Source organism: Notamacropus eugenii, chromosome 2, assembly GCF_028372415.1.
Source record: "Notamacropus eugenii isolate mMacEug1 chromosome 2, mMacEug1.pri_v2, whole genome shotgun sequence".
In the NCBI taxonomy this organism is placed as follows: Eukaryota; Metazoa; Chordata; class Mammalia; order Diprotodontia; family Macropodidae; genus Notamacropus; species Notamacropus eugenii.
In genome coordinates, this window is record NC_092873.1 from 466,278,089 (window position 1) to 466,295,049 (window position 16,961).

The window sequence follows — 16,961 nt, forward strand, 5'->3', positions numbered from 1 at the left end:
TGCACAAAAGTTTTCCTATTAAAATTCTAGTAATTTTTCAGGGAAGTAAAGACCCCCCCAAACACAAAGCTTGCAACATTATAACACTCAAGAAAATCAGGGACCTGAAACTCAAAGCTAAAGGGAATTCAGAAGTCATCTGGTCCAAGTCCTTCTTTTTACAAATGAGGAAGCTAAAGCCCAAGGAGACTCAGGGACCTCTGAAGGACACTCAGGCGGCAGAGACAAGAGATGGATTTTAAGTGGAGGCTCTTGCCATTGTCCAGCAGGTGATTCCTAATCCACACTACATGATAAGAAATGCCGGGGGGGGGGGGGGGGGGGGGGCGCATCAAAGTGAACAAAAGAAAAATCAATCAGTACTAAAATTAGTGAAAAAGTGATTAAACCACTTTAAAATCTAATTCATCAAGATCATTGAAGTGTAAAGAAAACTACTCTACAACTGATTTGAACTTTGAAACTTTTCAGTATAAAATATTAGATTCTTCACAGAGATAATAAAGAGTTGTTAAACTTCCCTGTTTATAAAAGTCTCTTCCATAAAATACATCAAGTAGAAAACCTGCAATAATCACTTTAGGGAGCGGTGGCAAGAAACAGTTTTAAGTGTAACTGAAAACACTTGGAAGACTATGCCAGTAACCACACAGAAAGGTCCACCATAGTAAAACACAGAAAGGATCGTATTTCCCAAAGGTTTTCTAAGTAAATACAATTTAAGAAGTTCTATCAAATTTACTTTTCCGGACTATATAAACTCCTCAAACTAGGGTCAATGTGGGACTCTTGCCAAACACTGACAGAAAAACAGCTTGATGCAAGAAATGATTCTTAAAATGAAGCATCTTCAAGACTGGCACAATTTTAAATACCCAGTTAGAAAGCTACTTCTGAAAGAAAGACCAAGAACTGTCAATAACAACAAAAACATAGTGAGCGACAGGGTCTATAAAACCACAATTGCCCCAATTAGTGGCTTGCGGTTTCCTGGTCTAAGAGGCAGCTAGGAGATACAGTGGATAGAGTGCTGGCCTTGAAGTCAAGAAGACTAGGGTTGAGACACCAGATGTGTGAGATCTTAAGCAGGTCCTCAACCTCTCTCCCTCAGTCCTCTAGCTGTAAGATAGGAATCATAACAGCACCTACCTCACAGGGTTGTTGTGAAAATCAAATGAGATAATATATTTAAAGTGCTTGAAAACCTTCAATTATTATAGAAGTGCTAGTTTTTGTAATACGTAGAAGTATATGTTTGCTTCTCAGAATTTCTGTCACCTTCCCTCTCGGGAATGAAAATGAGGTGAGTACTATTACTTGCTATAGAACACACACATTGATATAAATCTATATTAATAATTAAGACTTTTTTTGCTCTAGTGAGGTTATAGGTATACTTGATGATTATTTTCCTTTCCCCTATGGAGTCTAAGGTAGTATTCATTCACATACAGAATCCCAAGTAAACTTACAGGAACGTCCATAAAATCTCAACTTGAGAAAATATCTCAAGTGTCCTCCTGCCAAGTGGCCAATATCCTCTAAGTGATCATTGTTTCTTGCTTTCACCTCTAAAACCAGTTCAGTCTTACCCTCTTTCCCTAACGATAACTTAATAAATATTCAGAGTCCCAGAGCACTTGGCAGCCAAGATAGGATGGCTCCACATCCTGCTTATTAGTTAACTTTGAGTATAAAAGGAAACATCCAATCTTGTACTTTAATTTCCCCTCAATCAATCACTGTGCTCACAGATCCCAAAGAACAGAGGTGGAAAAGAACAAATACCCCTATTTCTCTTGCAAAGGGTGCGTCAATCAACTGCCTCATTCACCTATGACTCCCCAAAGCAAATTTCCTTCCATGGGTTCCCCTACATTATCTTTTGAACTCTCTGAGCACAGCAAATGTCTTTTTATTGGTGTCCCTAGTACTTAGCACAGGGCCTGGCATAACTAGTAAGTATTTAATGCTTTCTCCATTCATTCAACCACCCTCCAGGAAGGCCTGAAAGGACAGGATCATTTCTGACAGATTTTTTTCTAGACCAAAAAGGAAACCTGGGAAGCCCTCCACAGAGCAGCCGCCACACCTCCCCATTTAGGGCACAGGTTTGAAGGTCTACAATATCCTACTTCTATGTTCAGTTGACTGGTAAGGTGAGCATTTAAAATCTCTTTTGGACATGTGAGCCTTGTGGGCTTCCTTTTCCCCCTCTCCAATGTAAAGTGCCACATAATCACACACTGGAGAGCTACTTGCCACAATACACAGGAGTTGAAATGGGTACAGGAAACTGATCAAGGCTCCTTTTCCCAACTCAGCGCATCAATGTCCTCCTTTCAAATGCTGTACTGTTAGCTAACCTTGAGTTAACTAACCACATTTTGTGGACCTAATTTATACAGTATGGCTGTTTTTAGTTTGATTTTTTTTAAAAGGATATATTCAAAACCTATAAATTATTCAATCTGGAGTTGGATCACTTGAGTTCTCATCCAAATGTTGCCAATTATCTGTTTGACTTTGGGCAAATCACCTAATCTCTCTTGACCTTGGTGTCCTCAAGTGTAAAATGGGTAATGTGGATTAGATGGCCTCTATGATCCCTTTAAAAACTAATAAATCTGACCTGATGATCCACTAAAAGGAAAACAAAAATCTATTAACTTCTAATGTGCATAACAATTCTGATTATAAAACACATTATCCCACAAAGATACCCTCTTAGGACTCTGCCAAAACTCATCTAGGGATGGACCTTGATCCCAACACACACATTCTTGAAACACCATTAAGAAAGAGCTGATTCTTAAGAGTTCCTTAAAAGGACAGCAAGGCAAAGTTGACCAAAGATAGAAATAGGTCATGTTGGAGGATCTAAAGAAAGATAGGCACAGAAAGATAATGCACTATTTGTGCAGATACGAAAATATGCCAACCATTCTGGAAAGTAATTTGTCATTAAACTTTAAAAAGTGATTCAACTATCCACACCATTTAACCCAGAGAGTAACCTATGACACTGGTGTGAAGGAGTAATCTCTGAAACAACTGGTGATGGTCATCAATCCTCCCCAAAACGGCTGACCTGCCCTAAGATAATGTTCTTGTTTTCTATTCCAAAACTATTAGTGCAAAATGACAGAGATGCACTCACCACTGTCTGGCCTCCAAAGGGGCTCCTGCAGTGTCTGTGGAGTCTCTTCTTTACGCGCATTTCTCTTCTCTTCATCTTTTTCTCTGGATGTGAGCCAGCGATTTCTCACAGATTTCTCTTCACCCACCATCATGTAGGATGACTAGAATGCAAATGACAAGGAGGAGATTAAGTCTGACATTTGGACAGAGCAGATGTTTGGCTGAAATCTTCCTACACATTGTCATTTCCATCTACATATAAATACTCTTAATCGACTTTGTGTGTGTGTGTGTGTTTCTCCTTCATATGTGAAGAAGACCATGCCATCAGAGAAATGATGACATGACTTGCACTTGACTTTGTTTTGAGTGAGGGAGGGCTGTGCAGATCACCAGCCTCACTTCTCCTCCAGAGTCATCTGAATCCAGTAACCAGATATTCATCAGGATGACTGGAGGTGACCCAGGATGAGGCAACTGGGGTTAAGTGACTTGCCCAAGGTCACACAGCTAGTGAGTGTCAAGTGTCTGAGGTGAGATTTGAACAAGTCCTCCTGACTCCTGCACTGGTGCTCTATCCACTGTACCACATAGCTGCCCCCCAAAAGGGGACCATAGTCATGCTGTCAAAAGGTGTAGAGTCACAGGGAAGTAGACTGAGAAGTTTGGAAAGTGAGGATGGAGCAGCACACATTCAGGTGGTGTTTTTACAATATTATCTCATTAGATTTCCACAAGAGCCCTGGAAGGTAGGTGCTATTACTATCATCCCCATTTTACAGATGGGGAAACTGAGGCCAAGGGCAGTTAAGTGACTTGCCCTGAGTGACAGAGTCTGGGGATAGATTTGAATTCAGGTCTTCTTGACTCCCAGTTCAATGGACTATCCACTGTACCAACTAGCTGCCATGACAAACTCCAAGAAACCTCAACAAACAGCAAGTGGCCATGTTCTTTCCCCCAACAGGAAGGTATATATAACTTTTAAATAGAGAAGACATACCTACTCTAGTTACTGACCCAGTCAGACAGTAAGGCACTAACACAGCAGTGGCTAGAGAACCAGCCTCAGGACAAACTGAATTCAAGTCTGGCCACTGCCACAACCTGGCTATCTAACCCCACACAAGTCAGGTAACTTTTCAGTGCCCAGGCCCGTAACACTATGAGTTATTTCCAAACAAAATACCTGGATTATGGGATGTTTCAAATGCAGACAGGGAGACTGTCAGCTAGTTATACTTTAGCAGTTCCTTACTACCAAAGTTCAGCAGCCATTTCCCTTTAACTCTTCTTGTTTAAGGGAAGACATTTGCCCTTCCAAGCCCTCCTAACTCGGCTACCAAAAATGGCAGGGCAGAGTGGGGATGTAATACTGGGAACAGCAAGTTTCCTTTTGCTCCTGTTAATTTCAGGTCCTCTGATTTCATTTACTAATTCACTATTTATCCATCTCAGTTTCTCATTTTTCCTGATCTTTCCTTATTCCTTAACTTGTCCTTTTTTCCTTCTTAGGTTTGCTCTCTGGCTAATTCCCAAGCCTAGAATGCTCTCCTCTCTTCATTCTCCAGATCTAGGAGCTCCTGGCTTCCATAAAAATTTAGATCGTACCACTATCCGGCTAGTAGTGTCATCCCCTCCAAGGTTAAAGTGGATCTGATTTTGTAGAGTCAATAGAAGGTACCCCAATGGGGAAGGGACCTGAACAAGACAGCCCCCCTCACGTGCCTACTAGCTCCCATTGTGTTCCCTCTTAAAGTGCCACACAGAGGGATATAATGCTCTGCTTTTGCTTTAACATCTAAGAGATGAAAGGAGATAGTCGGTAAAACTGTACAAGAGATAATGCAGCGCAGTAGAAAGTTGGATTCAATTCCTGCTTCTGATATAAAGTCTGTGTGACCCTGGGCAACTCACTTCTCAGCGCACCAAGCAAAACAAAGAAGCCAAAAAACTCAGCTATTCCTTAAAAAAGCAAAAACAAAAACCTTCACTTAATCCACCTCCCCTAGAGCTATACTCTTTCCTGTTAAAAAGTTATTTGCACTGGAGGTGTCTACTTCCCCTGTCATGGGCAGAAGTCAAATCAGAAAGAGCTGAGAGGTGAATAGGAAGTGAGAAAATGCCCTAAAGTCACCAATAACTTCCTAACTACAGAAATCCCGCGAAATTTTTTCCCAATTCCCTCAGGTTAGAGCTACACACACACACACACACACACACACACACCACACACACACACACACCCATATAACTTTATATTCACTTGGCATATGTTTTGTTTGCTTATCTGTATGAATGTTATTTCCCAGAAGAATAAACCTGGACAGTTACAGAATAATGCCTTCCACATCCTCCACATGACAACCAAATGAACCTATTTTTTGTTCACTATACAGGACATTATACTTTCCAATTTCACACTGTTGTACAGACTATCAAGACTACCTCCCATGCCTGGAATACTCTCCTTTTACCTTACTTCTTAGAATCCCTAGTTCCCAGGTCAAGGTTTGCTCAAGCACCTATAAGAATCTCTTCCTGATTCTCCCAGGTTAGTGCCCAGGATGTCTCTCCCTCCCACCAAAAATAAACAAAAAAACACATAACCTTATACTCATTTAGCACATATTTTATATACTTATCCATATGAATGTAAGCAAACTCCTAGAGGTTAGTATTGTTTAATTTTTGTCTTTGTAACCCTAATACCTAGTACAGACTAGATACTATATATATATACACACACACACACACACACACACACACACACACACACACACACACACACTTATATGTAGTTTATATACTCAACTACATATAGTACGCTAGTAAATGAAAATCACATGATCATTAACAGTCGCTAATAATTGGTTTTCAAGATGTCACAGGAAGTATTTTCATCATACAACTTCTCCAGTACAACCTTCAAATATGTGGCCCCCAAGAAAATACTGAACCAAAAAAAAAAGAAAGAAAATATTGAATAAATCCCATTATAGCTACATATAGATGTTTAAAGGGAATTTTACTACAATTCATAACTAATTCAGATGCTTTTCTTTTGTTCAAATGCTCCCAGAATTCGGCCACAAACGTTTTGGGAACCATCCTACAATTTCAGTCAGCATAGGAAAACTATTCTATGACCATTTATTACTGTATGGGCAGCCAGGGTACAGAGGTTAGATTAGAGTGACAGACCTGGAAGTCAAAAGACAACCAAGTTCAGATCTGGCCTCAGACACTAGCTGTGAACAAATCATTTCAATCTGTTTGCACTTCCATTTCCTCATCTGTAAAACAGGGATAAAAAGCACCTCCCTCCCAAGACTGTTGTGAAGATCAAATGAGATAATAGCCATAAAGTGCTTGGCACAATGTAAACTTTATAAAAATGTTGATGATGATGATGATGATGATGGTTTTGCAAATGACACGATGGAAGAGTTTTCTAACCTTTTTCCTTATCTGTGTAATGGAAGAGACATGCAGAGGTAGACTGAAGACTTTCTACAACTGTTCCTAACCTGTAAAAATTAAATCACATTTTATAGATGACTCAGTTTTAGCCCACACAGAAAGCAAAAATTATTCATTACATAGAAACACAATATGCTCTAATCTTGGAGGATTAGTAACCAGTAGAAGAACCTTATTCTCTTAACAGAGGGACATAACTGAAGACAGATGATGATGCGGAGAATCTTCAGTGAAATAACTCTTCTACCATAAACTTTAGGAAGGGGAAGAGAAATGTATGTAGGGGGTTGAAGCTGAGAAAGAGTTTGGAACAGGAGCTGTGGAAAATATCTTAGAACCATTTAACAGTAGGGAAGAAGACTGTCAATAGTGAAGCGTCCATCTGAGGTTTTATATACCCCTGGATGAAATCATTGTTTAATAGACCCTGTCCATAATATTTAACAACCCAGAAACAGAAACTAGATGGTTGGGGAGAGAGACTAGGATTAGCAAATCAGGAATAAGGGAAGAGTAAATCATTGACATGTATACTAGCTGGGTAGGGGTCAAAGAATCACAGATCTACATAAAGCTAGAGACCAGATGTAGGGAGTGGTAGAGTGGGAAATGTTCACAGACAAGGAGTTGTGGTTAAAGAGTAGAATATCAAAGTTCAGAATTAAAAGAGGCAATACACTTCTGTGAGACTGTTAAATACACACAAAATGAGACCAGAGTAGTGACTGGCTGAACCAGGTCAGCCAGTGAAATGGTAGGAATGAGAGAATAGTAACACACACTACATACACTAGCACACTGGAAGGATGTGCTACAAAGGTCTTTACAGAAGAACATATACCGTGACTGCACGCAATGGGGAAGCATGGATTGGGACGAGGATCTATTCCAGCAGAGTACCTGTGCTGGAACGCTACCCTCTCCACTAGCTCCACACTCTGCTTCCAACTATCCTCTACTCCAAAATTCAAATCTTGCCTCAAATATTTACTAAGAACTACCTACCTAAGTCACTTCTCCACTTTGTGCCTCACTTTCCTCATCCGTAAAATGAGGGAGCTGGACAAGATAGTTCTAAATCTACAATTCTATGACTGGTAAGACCCACAGTTCACCAGAGAGAAAGCCCAGGTATAACATACCCAGAATGGCAAGTCTAAAATCTTGAGGGGTGGAGGGGAAGTACCAAAAACAAAAGACCCAGATCATATACCAAGGAATCCCCATCAGGATTATACAATTTCACATCAACTGCTAAAAGCAAAGACAGAAATAATATATCAAAAGGTGAAGGAAAGGGGCTGTACCTAAGAATAATTTATTCTACGAAGTATAATTCAACAAGAAAAAAAAAGATGAGATTTAACAGAAGTAATGACTTCCAAGCATTCACCTGGAGAAAAATGGGCTGGACGGAGTATTCAAAGGGCAAAACAGATTAAAGAAAGGAAAATAAATGGAAAGGGGAGAAATTATGAAGAGTTTATATCCCCCAAAGGGGAGAAGGGGAGAAGGGAGGGAGGAAGGGAAGAAGGAAGGAAGGGAGGAAGGAAGGAAGGGAGGAAGGGAGGAAGGGAGGAAGGGAGGAAGGAAGGAAGGAAGGAAGGAAGGAAGGAAGGAAGGAAGGAAGGAAGGAAGGAAAAATGTAGGTGAGGGGGAAAATTTTACTTTCTATTGTATCATGGGTTCTAAGAGAAATTATTCAAAAAAAGGAGAGATTTCATGAAATCTCTTGATCAACTGAATTCCACAAGGAGATATTTTAAAAATCAAATAAATAAAAGGACTATAAATAGAAATACAGTAAAGTAAGTGATTGGGCTGGGATAGGGATGGAGGACGTGGTAGAAAAGGGAGGGTAGCGTCAAGGAGGGGATGTTCTTGTTGTTCAGCTGTGTCCAACTCTTTGTGACCCCGTGGACCATAGCAGGCAGGCCCTTCTGTCTTCCAAGATCTCTCAAAGTCTGTCCCAGTTCATATTCATTGCTTCCATGATGCTATCTGTTCCATCTCTTTCTCTGCTGTCCCCTTTTCTTTTTGCCTCCAAACTTTCCCAGCATCAGAGGTCCTATCTTCTCATTATATGGACGAAATAGCTTCAGCATTTGACCTTTCAGTAAATAGCCTGAATTAATTTCTTTAAGTACTGACTGATTTGACCTCCTTGCTGTCCAAAGGACTCTCAAGTCTTCTTTAGTACAATTTGAAAGTGCTGATCCTGTGACACTCAGCTTTCCTCATAGTACAACTCTCACAGCCATACATTGCTACTGGAAAAACTATAGCTTAGTCATTTGTTGGCAAGATAATGTCTCTGCTTTTTAGTATACTGTCCAGATTTGCCAGTTTTCCATCCAAGGAAGGGGCATCTTTTAACTTTATGGCCACAAGTCGATGTCTGCAGTGATCTTTGAGCCTAAGAATATAAAATTTGATGCTGCTTTCATTTCTTCTCCCTCTATTTGCCTGGAAGTGATGGGACCAGTTGCCATGGTCTTAGGGGGTTTTTTTGATAGTAAGCTTCAAGTCATCTTTTTACACTCTCCTCTTTCCCTCTCATTAAGAGGTTTTTTAATTTCTCTTCACTTTCTGCCATAAAAGTGGTATCATCTGTACATCTGAGATTGTTGCTTTTTCTTCTGGGAACTTTAATTCTAGGTTTTGATTCTTACAGCCTGACATTTAGCATGATGTACTCTGCATATAAATTAAATACAGGTGACAATATACAGCCTTGTCCTACTTCTTTTCCAATGTTAAGTCAATCAATTCCATGTTCAGGTCTAACTACTGCTTCTTGGCCCACATACAGGTTCCTCAGGAAACAAGTAACATGATCTGGTACTTCCATCTCTGAGGACTTGCCATGTTTTGTTGTGATCTACATAGTAAAAGGTTTTAGTTTAGTCAATGAAGAAGAAGTAGATGTTTTTCTGGAAGCCCCCTGCTTTCTCCATAATCCAATAAATGTTGGTAATTTTGTCTCTAGTTTCTCTCCCTCTGAAAACTCAGTCTACTCTTCTACTACAGTTCTTATATTGCTAAAGCTTAGCTTGCAGAATCTTAGGTATAACTTTGGCATGTGAAATAAGTGCAACTGATCAGTAATTTGAACATTCTTTCACACTGCCCTTCTTTAGGATTTGGATGTAAACTGATCTTTTCCAACCCAGTGACTACTGTTGAGTTTTTCAAATTTGCTGACATATTGAGTGCTGCATTTTAACAGCATCATCTTTCAGGATTTTAAATAGCTCAGCTGGAATTCAAACACCTCCACTATTCTTAGCAATGTTTCCTATGGCTCACTGGACTTCATTATCCAGGATATCTGGCTCTAGATCAGTAACCACACCATCTTGATTATCTGTGATGGTAAGATCTTTCTTGTATAGTTTTTCTGCATATTCTTGATAACTTTTAATCTCTTCTGCTTCTGGAGGAAAATGTGAAGTTGATTTATCAAGTGATCAAGGCAGGGAAAAAGGGGCTAACTCAGGGGAGATGGCCAGATCATCTGGAGATCATGGTGTGGATGAAGAGTAGGATTTTGTAAGAGAAAGAAAAGGAAGAGAAGCCAATAGATTGTATTGTCAGATAAGGGGATTTTAGACTTCTTGAACATGGAGGTGGTATATCCGTGGCTGAGGTGGGGTAGAGAAGAAGCTCATGGGAAGTGAGTAGGTTGAGGAGCTGAGTGGTTAAATTTTTTGAAAGAAAAGTCAATGTGTGTGCTAAAGTCTCCTAGTATAAAGGCAGGAGTTGGGGAGGGGAGAAAAATTGTGACTAGAGTACCAAACTCACGAGGAAAAAGGAGAGTGACCTGAAGATCCGCAGTGGTTTTATCTCTCTGGAGAAAACAGAATACTTAATGAAAGTATCATGTATCCTACACAAGTACTCCAAATACAGTCTGCCCAGGGCAGAGTAGAGGACTATCGCCTCCTCCTTCAGTGATGCTTTGCCTCTCCAAAAGCAGTGAAGTACATTAGTCTGGGTATATATAGTATCACATTGAGCTTTTAGTCCACTAAAGGCTTTAAATCTTTTTTAAACTAACTGTGCTACATCCATCTTGTTTAGAAATTTATTTTTTTTGGCCCCAAATATAAAGACACATTTAACTCTATCAAATTTCATTTTACTAAATTCCATGGTTTTCTAATCCGAGTCATCTTAACTACACCCTCTCAACTTGTGGATGACTGATTAATCACATCAACTGTGAATTACTGATAAGCATGTCAACAAAGTTACTGTCTAAATAACTAATAAAAATGTTGGAGTATAATAATAGTTACTATGCTGAACGTATACTATCTCACTGAATCTTATATAATAGAAATAGTTTATGGAATTATAAAATTCTAGGAGTATTAGGGATCTCAGTTGGCCATTTAATCCTACCCATACTCCCTGAAAAAATAACCAATTATACTCATGAGGATTCTTTTTAAGGCACAGGTACAATGAGATGATTGATGAGATCCCTTCTAATTTAATCAACAAGTATTTATTAACTGATAGTGCCAGGGATGGAAATACAAAAGTAAGCCTACTTTTAAAGAGCTTACACACTCAAGGATATGCAACCTGTTCACAGATAAACAAACAACAGGATTTATATAAAATAAATGCATAGCTTGTTGAGGGTAGGGGTAGAGAATGAGACACTAATAACTCAGAATCAGAAATGCTTCTTGTAGTAGATAGTACATTAAGTTAAGCCTTAAGGGAAACGAGATCCCAAGAGAGAAGAAAGAATATTCCAGTGTGGGCAAAGACAGAGGCAGGAAACAATATTATATGAAAGGGAAGGGGAGTAGGGAGAAGATGAGGAAACTTGAAGAGGAGACCAGCACTTACTGGAGTTTGGGACCTCTAGGGAAAGTAAAAATAGATCACAACCAGGATATGAAAAGTCTAAAATGCCAAACAGAAATTTGTATTTTATCCCAAAGCAATGAAGAGCCACCGAAGTTTCTTGGGTAGGGAAAGAGATGGGAGCAGAGGGGAACGATCACATTTATACTTAAGGAAAGCACTTTAGAATCAACCAATCAACAAACATTAAGTGCCTGCTATTTGCCAGGCTTCCCCCTCTTCCCCTGCCAAGTACTGGGGATGCAAAGAGGCAACAGAGTCCCTGCCTCAAGAAGTTTACAATCTAATGGGGGAGACGATATAACATGCAAACAAATACATACAAAGTAAGCTCTATACATGATAAATAGGAATAGTTAATAAAGGGAAGGCACTAGAATTAAGAGAGACTTCCTGTAGAAAGTGGCATCTGTGTGGAAAATGAATAAAAATTTAAGCAGCTTTTAAGCATTTAAGCAGCTACCATGCACCAGAAAGTGTGCTAAGTGCATAATATATATACATGGATATAAATTAAAAAAACAAGACAAACCCCTGCCCTTGAAAAGCTTACATTTCATTATGGGAAGACAATACATACAGAGATGGGAAGGATGAGTGGTGTCATGGGGCAACTGACAATGCTGGCACATAGTAGACGTTTAATAAATCTTTACGGATTGATTGACAAACCCTATCAAGGAATGTCAATGCTGGGATCAAGAGGTGGAAGGTGGAAGGAGCTGTGGTATAAAGAAGGCAGCGCACTGCCAGGGAGATCGCCCAAACATTATAGTGAATCTGAGCCTGTCAGTTAGGGTGAGGCTCTCACTAACGAGGACTGTAAGAGCCCAGAATGGTATGAAAGGAGATCAATTAGAAAGCAGAGGGAGACAAGATCCTGAACTAGGATAGTGGCCACTATCCTAGTGAGCAGAGAAGGGAACAGATGCAAAGAATAATGTAGAGGCACAGTCAACAAACCTAGCAAATGCCTGTGTGGGGTTAAAGAAGAGATAGGTGAAAGTAATAATTCATAGGCTGCAAAGTTGGGTGACTAGGATAGTTCTTCCCTTGTTAAAAATAAGGAAGTGTGAAACAAGGGTAGGGTAGGGTAAAAGACACTCTGTTTTATTTTGGACATTTGAGTTTGAAATGCTCATGGGGACACCCAGATGGAGATGGAAGCAAAGTTTGGAGAAAGATGGGACCTGGAGATGCAGATATGCGAGTCGTTTACAAAGAGATGATAGTTGAATCTGTAGAAGCTGAGACCATCAAGAGATTAGATTTAATCTCTATGATTCTGTAAACTATACTTATAGCATTTCTCTTATGTACTTATCTAATAACCTCATAAAAAAAGGTAAGTCAATTTTGTATACTTTTTCTTCATAAAGATGATTTCCTTTTTGAGATGTTCAGTAATTACCCTCTAGATTTCAAGAAATCTGCTAGACAGAAACAGATGACAAACTCATTGGCGAAACTCATTCAGCAAAATCTATTCTCTTCCCTGTTTGAAAATCCTCTAGTCCTTTGATACCTTTTGGTTTTCAATACACTGGGATAGAAATTGCTCCCTAAGCCTGACGACTAGAAGTCATAAGGGAAGCTAGGGTACTCTTATCTTCCTGATGATCTAGGCCAGGCTTTTACTTCCTAATAGTTCTTTACAACCTAAGGACTACTGGCAAAGAAAACTAAAGGAAAAGAAGAACTGAGCAACTCAATCTTCTTTCCACTGTCCATTGGCGTCACTCCTCCCCTTTCAAGTAGTGATCCTTCTTTATCTGACCTTCCTTTTCACCTCCCCCAGAACTTTTCTTTTTCTTTTCTTTAGATATCCTTAACAACTTCAGAATACTCTGACCTCTAGGTCTCCTAAAACTATTCTTGTAAGATTTTCCAAGGAGTTTCCCTCAAAGGACCCACACTTATTCCAACAGTCCTGCCAAAATATTTTTTCAACTTCTCTTTTAGGACAACCTTTAAAACCAACATCAAAAGACTTTTTCCAATTCCCAAGTCCCCCAAACCCTCTTTCTTAGCAGATAACTTCAACTCCTCCTTTACCCAGATTAAAGTAAGAAATAACTCCCTCAACCTCCCTCTTGCATACCCTAAAAGTTGTGGTTTTTAACCCAGTCCTCTTCTCCAGCTATCTCAGAGGAAAACGTGGCCCTATTTTCCAAGGCTAAGTTCTTCTACCTATGCAGCCTTACTCTAATTTCTTCTCCAAAATCTCTTGCCAAGAATTACTATTTCTTTTCATCTTCAATCTCTCCCTCTACACTCTTAACTTTCTCTATGCCTACAAATGAGCTCAAATTTCCCACGGCTAAGAAATCAAGCAAAACAAACAAAAAACCTTAACTCTGCTCTCTCTTTTTTTTAAATTTATTTATTTTAAGCTTCCAACATTCACTTTCATAAGATTTTGAGTTTCTCCCCATCTCTCCCCTCTCCCCACTCCAGGAAGGCATGTAATTTGATATAGGCTCTACATAATATTCTTATTTTGAACCTATTTTCACATTAGTCATGTTGAATTAGAAGAATAAGAACCAATGGGAGAAGCCACAAGAAGAAAAACAAAAAAAGAGAAAAAAGAGAGAGAGCAAATAATATGCTTCAATCTACATTCAGACTCCATAGTTCTTTTTCTGGATGTGGACAGCATTTTACATTATGAGTCCTTTGGAATTGTCTTGGATCTTCACATTGCTAAGAAGAGACAAGTCCATCAAAGTTAGCCATCCCTACTCTCTCTTCTTTTCACAGACAAATTTCCTCAACATCCACTCCATTACCTGACTATTTCAATTTGGCTTATGTCCCCTCCACTCCATCAAACTCATTCTAAAGTCATTGGTGACACTGGCCTTTTCTCAGTCCACAACCTCCTTATCCTCCCCTAAATATTTAATATTGTTCACTGTTTCCTCCCCCTTGATACTCTCCTCCTGGATAACTACAATTGCCTGGTGGTTGTCCTGGCTACTTCTCCCACCCATCTTCCAGAGAGCTGTCAAAATAATCTTTCGAAAGCACACATCTTAGCACATCACTTCCCTACACAAGAATCTTCTGTGGTTCCCTGCAGCCTCTAGAATAAAATACAAACTCATCAGCTTAGCTAATTAGCTTTTCATGTTGTCATCTCCATGCCAGGCAATCTGAATGTACTCCAGCCATCATCCTCATCCCCTTCCCACCAACACCTTGGACTCTGCACCTAGGCTGGAAGGTCATTACCTCATCTTGCCCAGAACCAGACCACTTCCCACCATCTCCACACCACACAAACCACACAATACCTTCTCTTTCTAATCTCCCCTTAGCATCTTCTGCCACTAAAATGTAAATGTCTTGTGGACTGAGGCCTTAAGGTTTATGTAAGCACTTAGCACCTCGCTAGCATATAGCTTAATACTTTATTGATCTATCTAGCACTTCAAATCTCCTGCAATCCGGTTCTAATCTAAATTTCCAGCCTTATTTCACTTTCATAAACTGTACACTCTAGTCAAACTGGACTATTTGTTCCCCAAATTCAACACCACATCTCCCACTTCTGTGGGTGCTCGAAATACATTCCCCTCTTTACCTCTGCCTTTCAGAGACTGCTTCTTCTTTCAAAGTTCAACTCAGAAACTGTCCTTGAAGCCCTCAGTTACTAAACCTCCTTTCCCTCCTCAGATTAACAGGATTTAGTATATATGTGGTATCCACCTAGTAAAATGAACGTTCTCACAGAGTAGGGGCTGGGTAGTTTTGTGTCTATCTCCAGGGCCCACCTATGAAGCCTTGCAGAGAGCACAAATATTTATTTAATCTAGAGGATGGATGATTAAGCAAGCTATTCACCACCTGTCATAGAGGTGGTGCACACCAGAAGAGAATGAGACAATTTCCTACGATTGACCTATGTGTTTTGCTTGACTATGCTTATTTGTTACAAGGATCTTTTTTTTTCCTTTTTTTCCACTGGGGGAATGGGGAGGGGGTGTTAGAAGGGAGAATGAGGAACTAGCAACACTGTTGCCAAAGAGATGGCAAAAAAAGAGGGTCAATGAATCAGTTAAAAGAAATGTAGAGAATTAGAAAAGGAAGTTCAGAAGGAATGAGACAACAAGCAAGACAACCTTGAAAGTAACATGTGTGGTTCACATTTTAAAATTTAAAAAAAAGCTATGTATAAAGCAAATAATGGCTTCATGCCTTTTTCTGTTATTCTGTTATCTGTTATTCTGTATGTGAAAATGCTCTTTTTGGTTAAGTACAGAATAAAAAAATAAATTTTAAAAGAAAGAGTAAAAAAAAAATGCAGCTGAAGTCTCCCAACCATGGAGGCTAGAAGAATAAGGAATTCATGTTATCCAACCTCAACTGGACCCTCACTGCATGCAACAAGGCTTGTTTTATTACTCTTTAACTGGCTCTTTCCTTTCGCCTCCTAGAAACTACTCTGAAACTCCTTCCTTCCTCAAGCCTCCCATGCCTCCTCTCCCCTCTCAGTTGAAGATCTTGCCTCTTAATTTAATAAGAAAATTGAAACCATTTGATGTGATTGCCCTCTTCTCCCATTCCCTTCATATATTATCTCTCCCATCCTTTCTTGCACTTGATCCCTTGCATTTTATCCAGCAGACTGCATCCTCAATCATTCTTCCATCTCTAGCAACTGCCTCTGAACCAACTGACTTCAAATATTCATAGGTCTCCCATCCTTTAAAAACAAAACAAAACACAAACAATAAAACCCTTCACTAGATACAACTAACTGCTCAAACTATCATCCTAAATGTTTCCTCCCTTTTCCAGTCAAACTCTGAAAAAGTTGCCTACACATCCTGCCTCCACTTCCTTTTCTCTGACTTCTCAAAAATCTGGCTTCCCACTTCACCACTCAATTGAAACAGCTCTCTCCAATGCTACCAACTGTCTCTTAATTATCCAAATCCGATATTTTGTTTTTTCTTCTGAGTCCTAATCCTTCTCTGTTTCGTGATGCTATTACCCACCACCCTCATCTTCTGGATGGATACTCTCCTCTGGAGCATGTCATGCCCCAACTCAATTTACCGTCCTCACTGGACATGACTCCCCCTCTCACACTGCAATTTTGCCAAACCAGCCTTCCCTCTCTTACCACACACTCCACCTGTTCTCTTTGTACTTGGATATCCAGAGTCTAGTGTAACTGTATCAAGTATATCAAGCCTGCCACTTGACTGATCTTTTTCAAATTTAGTTTGAAATACCTCCGGTTATTTGCTCTTGCAGAGTTCTAGGACTTCCTTATGAAATGCTGAAAGAGTTAATGAGTATAATTCAAGTATTGACAATAAGTTGGTATTCCCATCTCGTTAGGGCAAACACACCTTCCACAGCAAACAAAGACCTCACCTTTGACATACTTCCAAGTAAGGCAACCATAGATATTTCCTCTTTTTAGAAACAATGTACAC

The 16,961-nt window shown here is 39.6% G+C and overlaps 1 protein-coding gene across 1 annotated transcript in view; it reads right to left on the minus strand.

Moving 5' to 3' along the window:
- SOAT1 (sterol O-acyltransferase 1) overlaps nt 1-16,961 on the minus strand; it is an 81,511-nt gene that overhangs the window by 63,239 nt on the left and 1,311 nt on the right. Inside the window, exon 2 of the mRNA XM_072648525.1 lies at nt 3,161-3,302. Coding sequence (XP_072504626.1) covers nt 3,161-3,293 — 133 coding nt within the window. The 5' untranslated portion in view covers nt 3,294-3,302. The remainder of the gene's footprint in view (nt 1-3,160; nt 3,303-16,961) is intronic.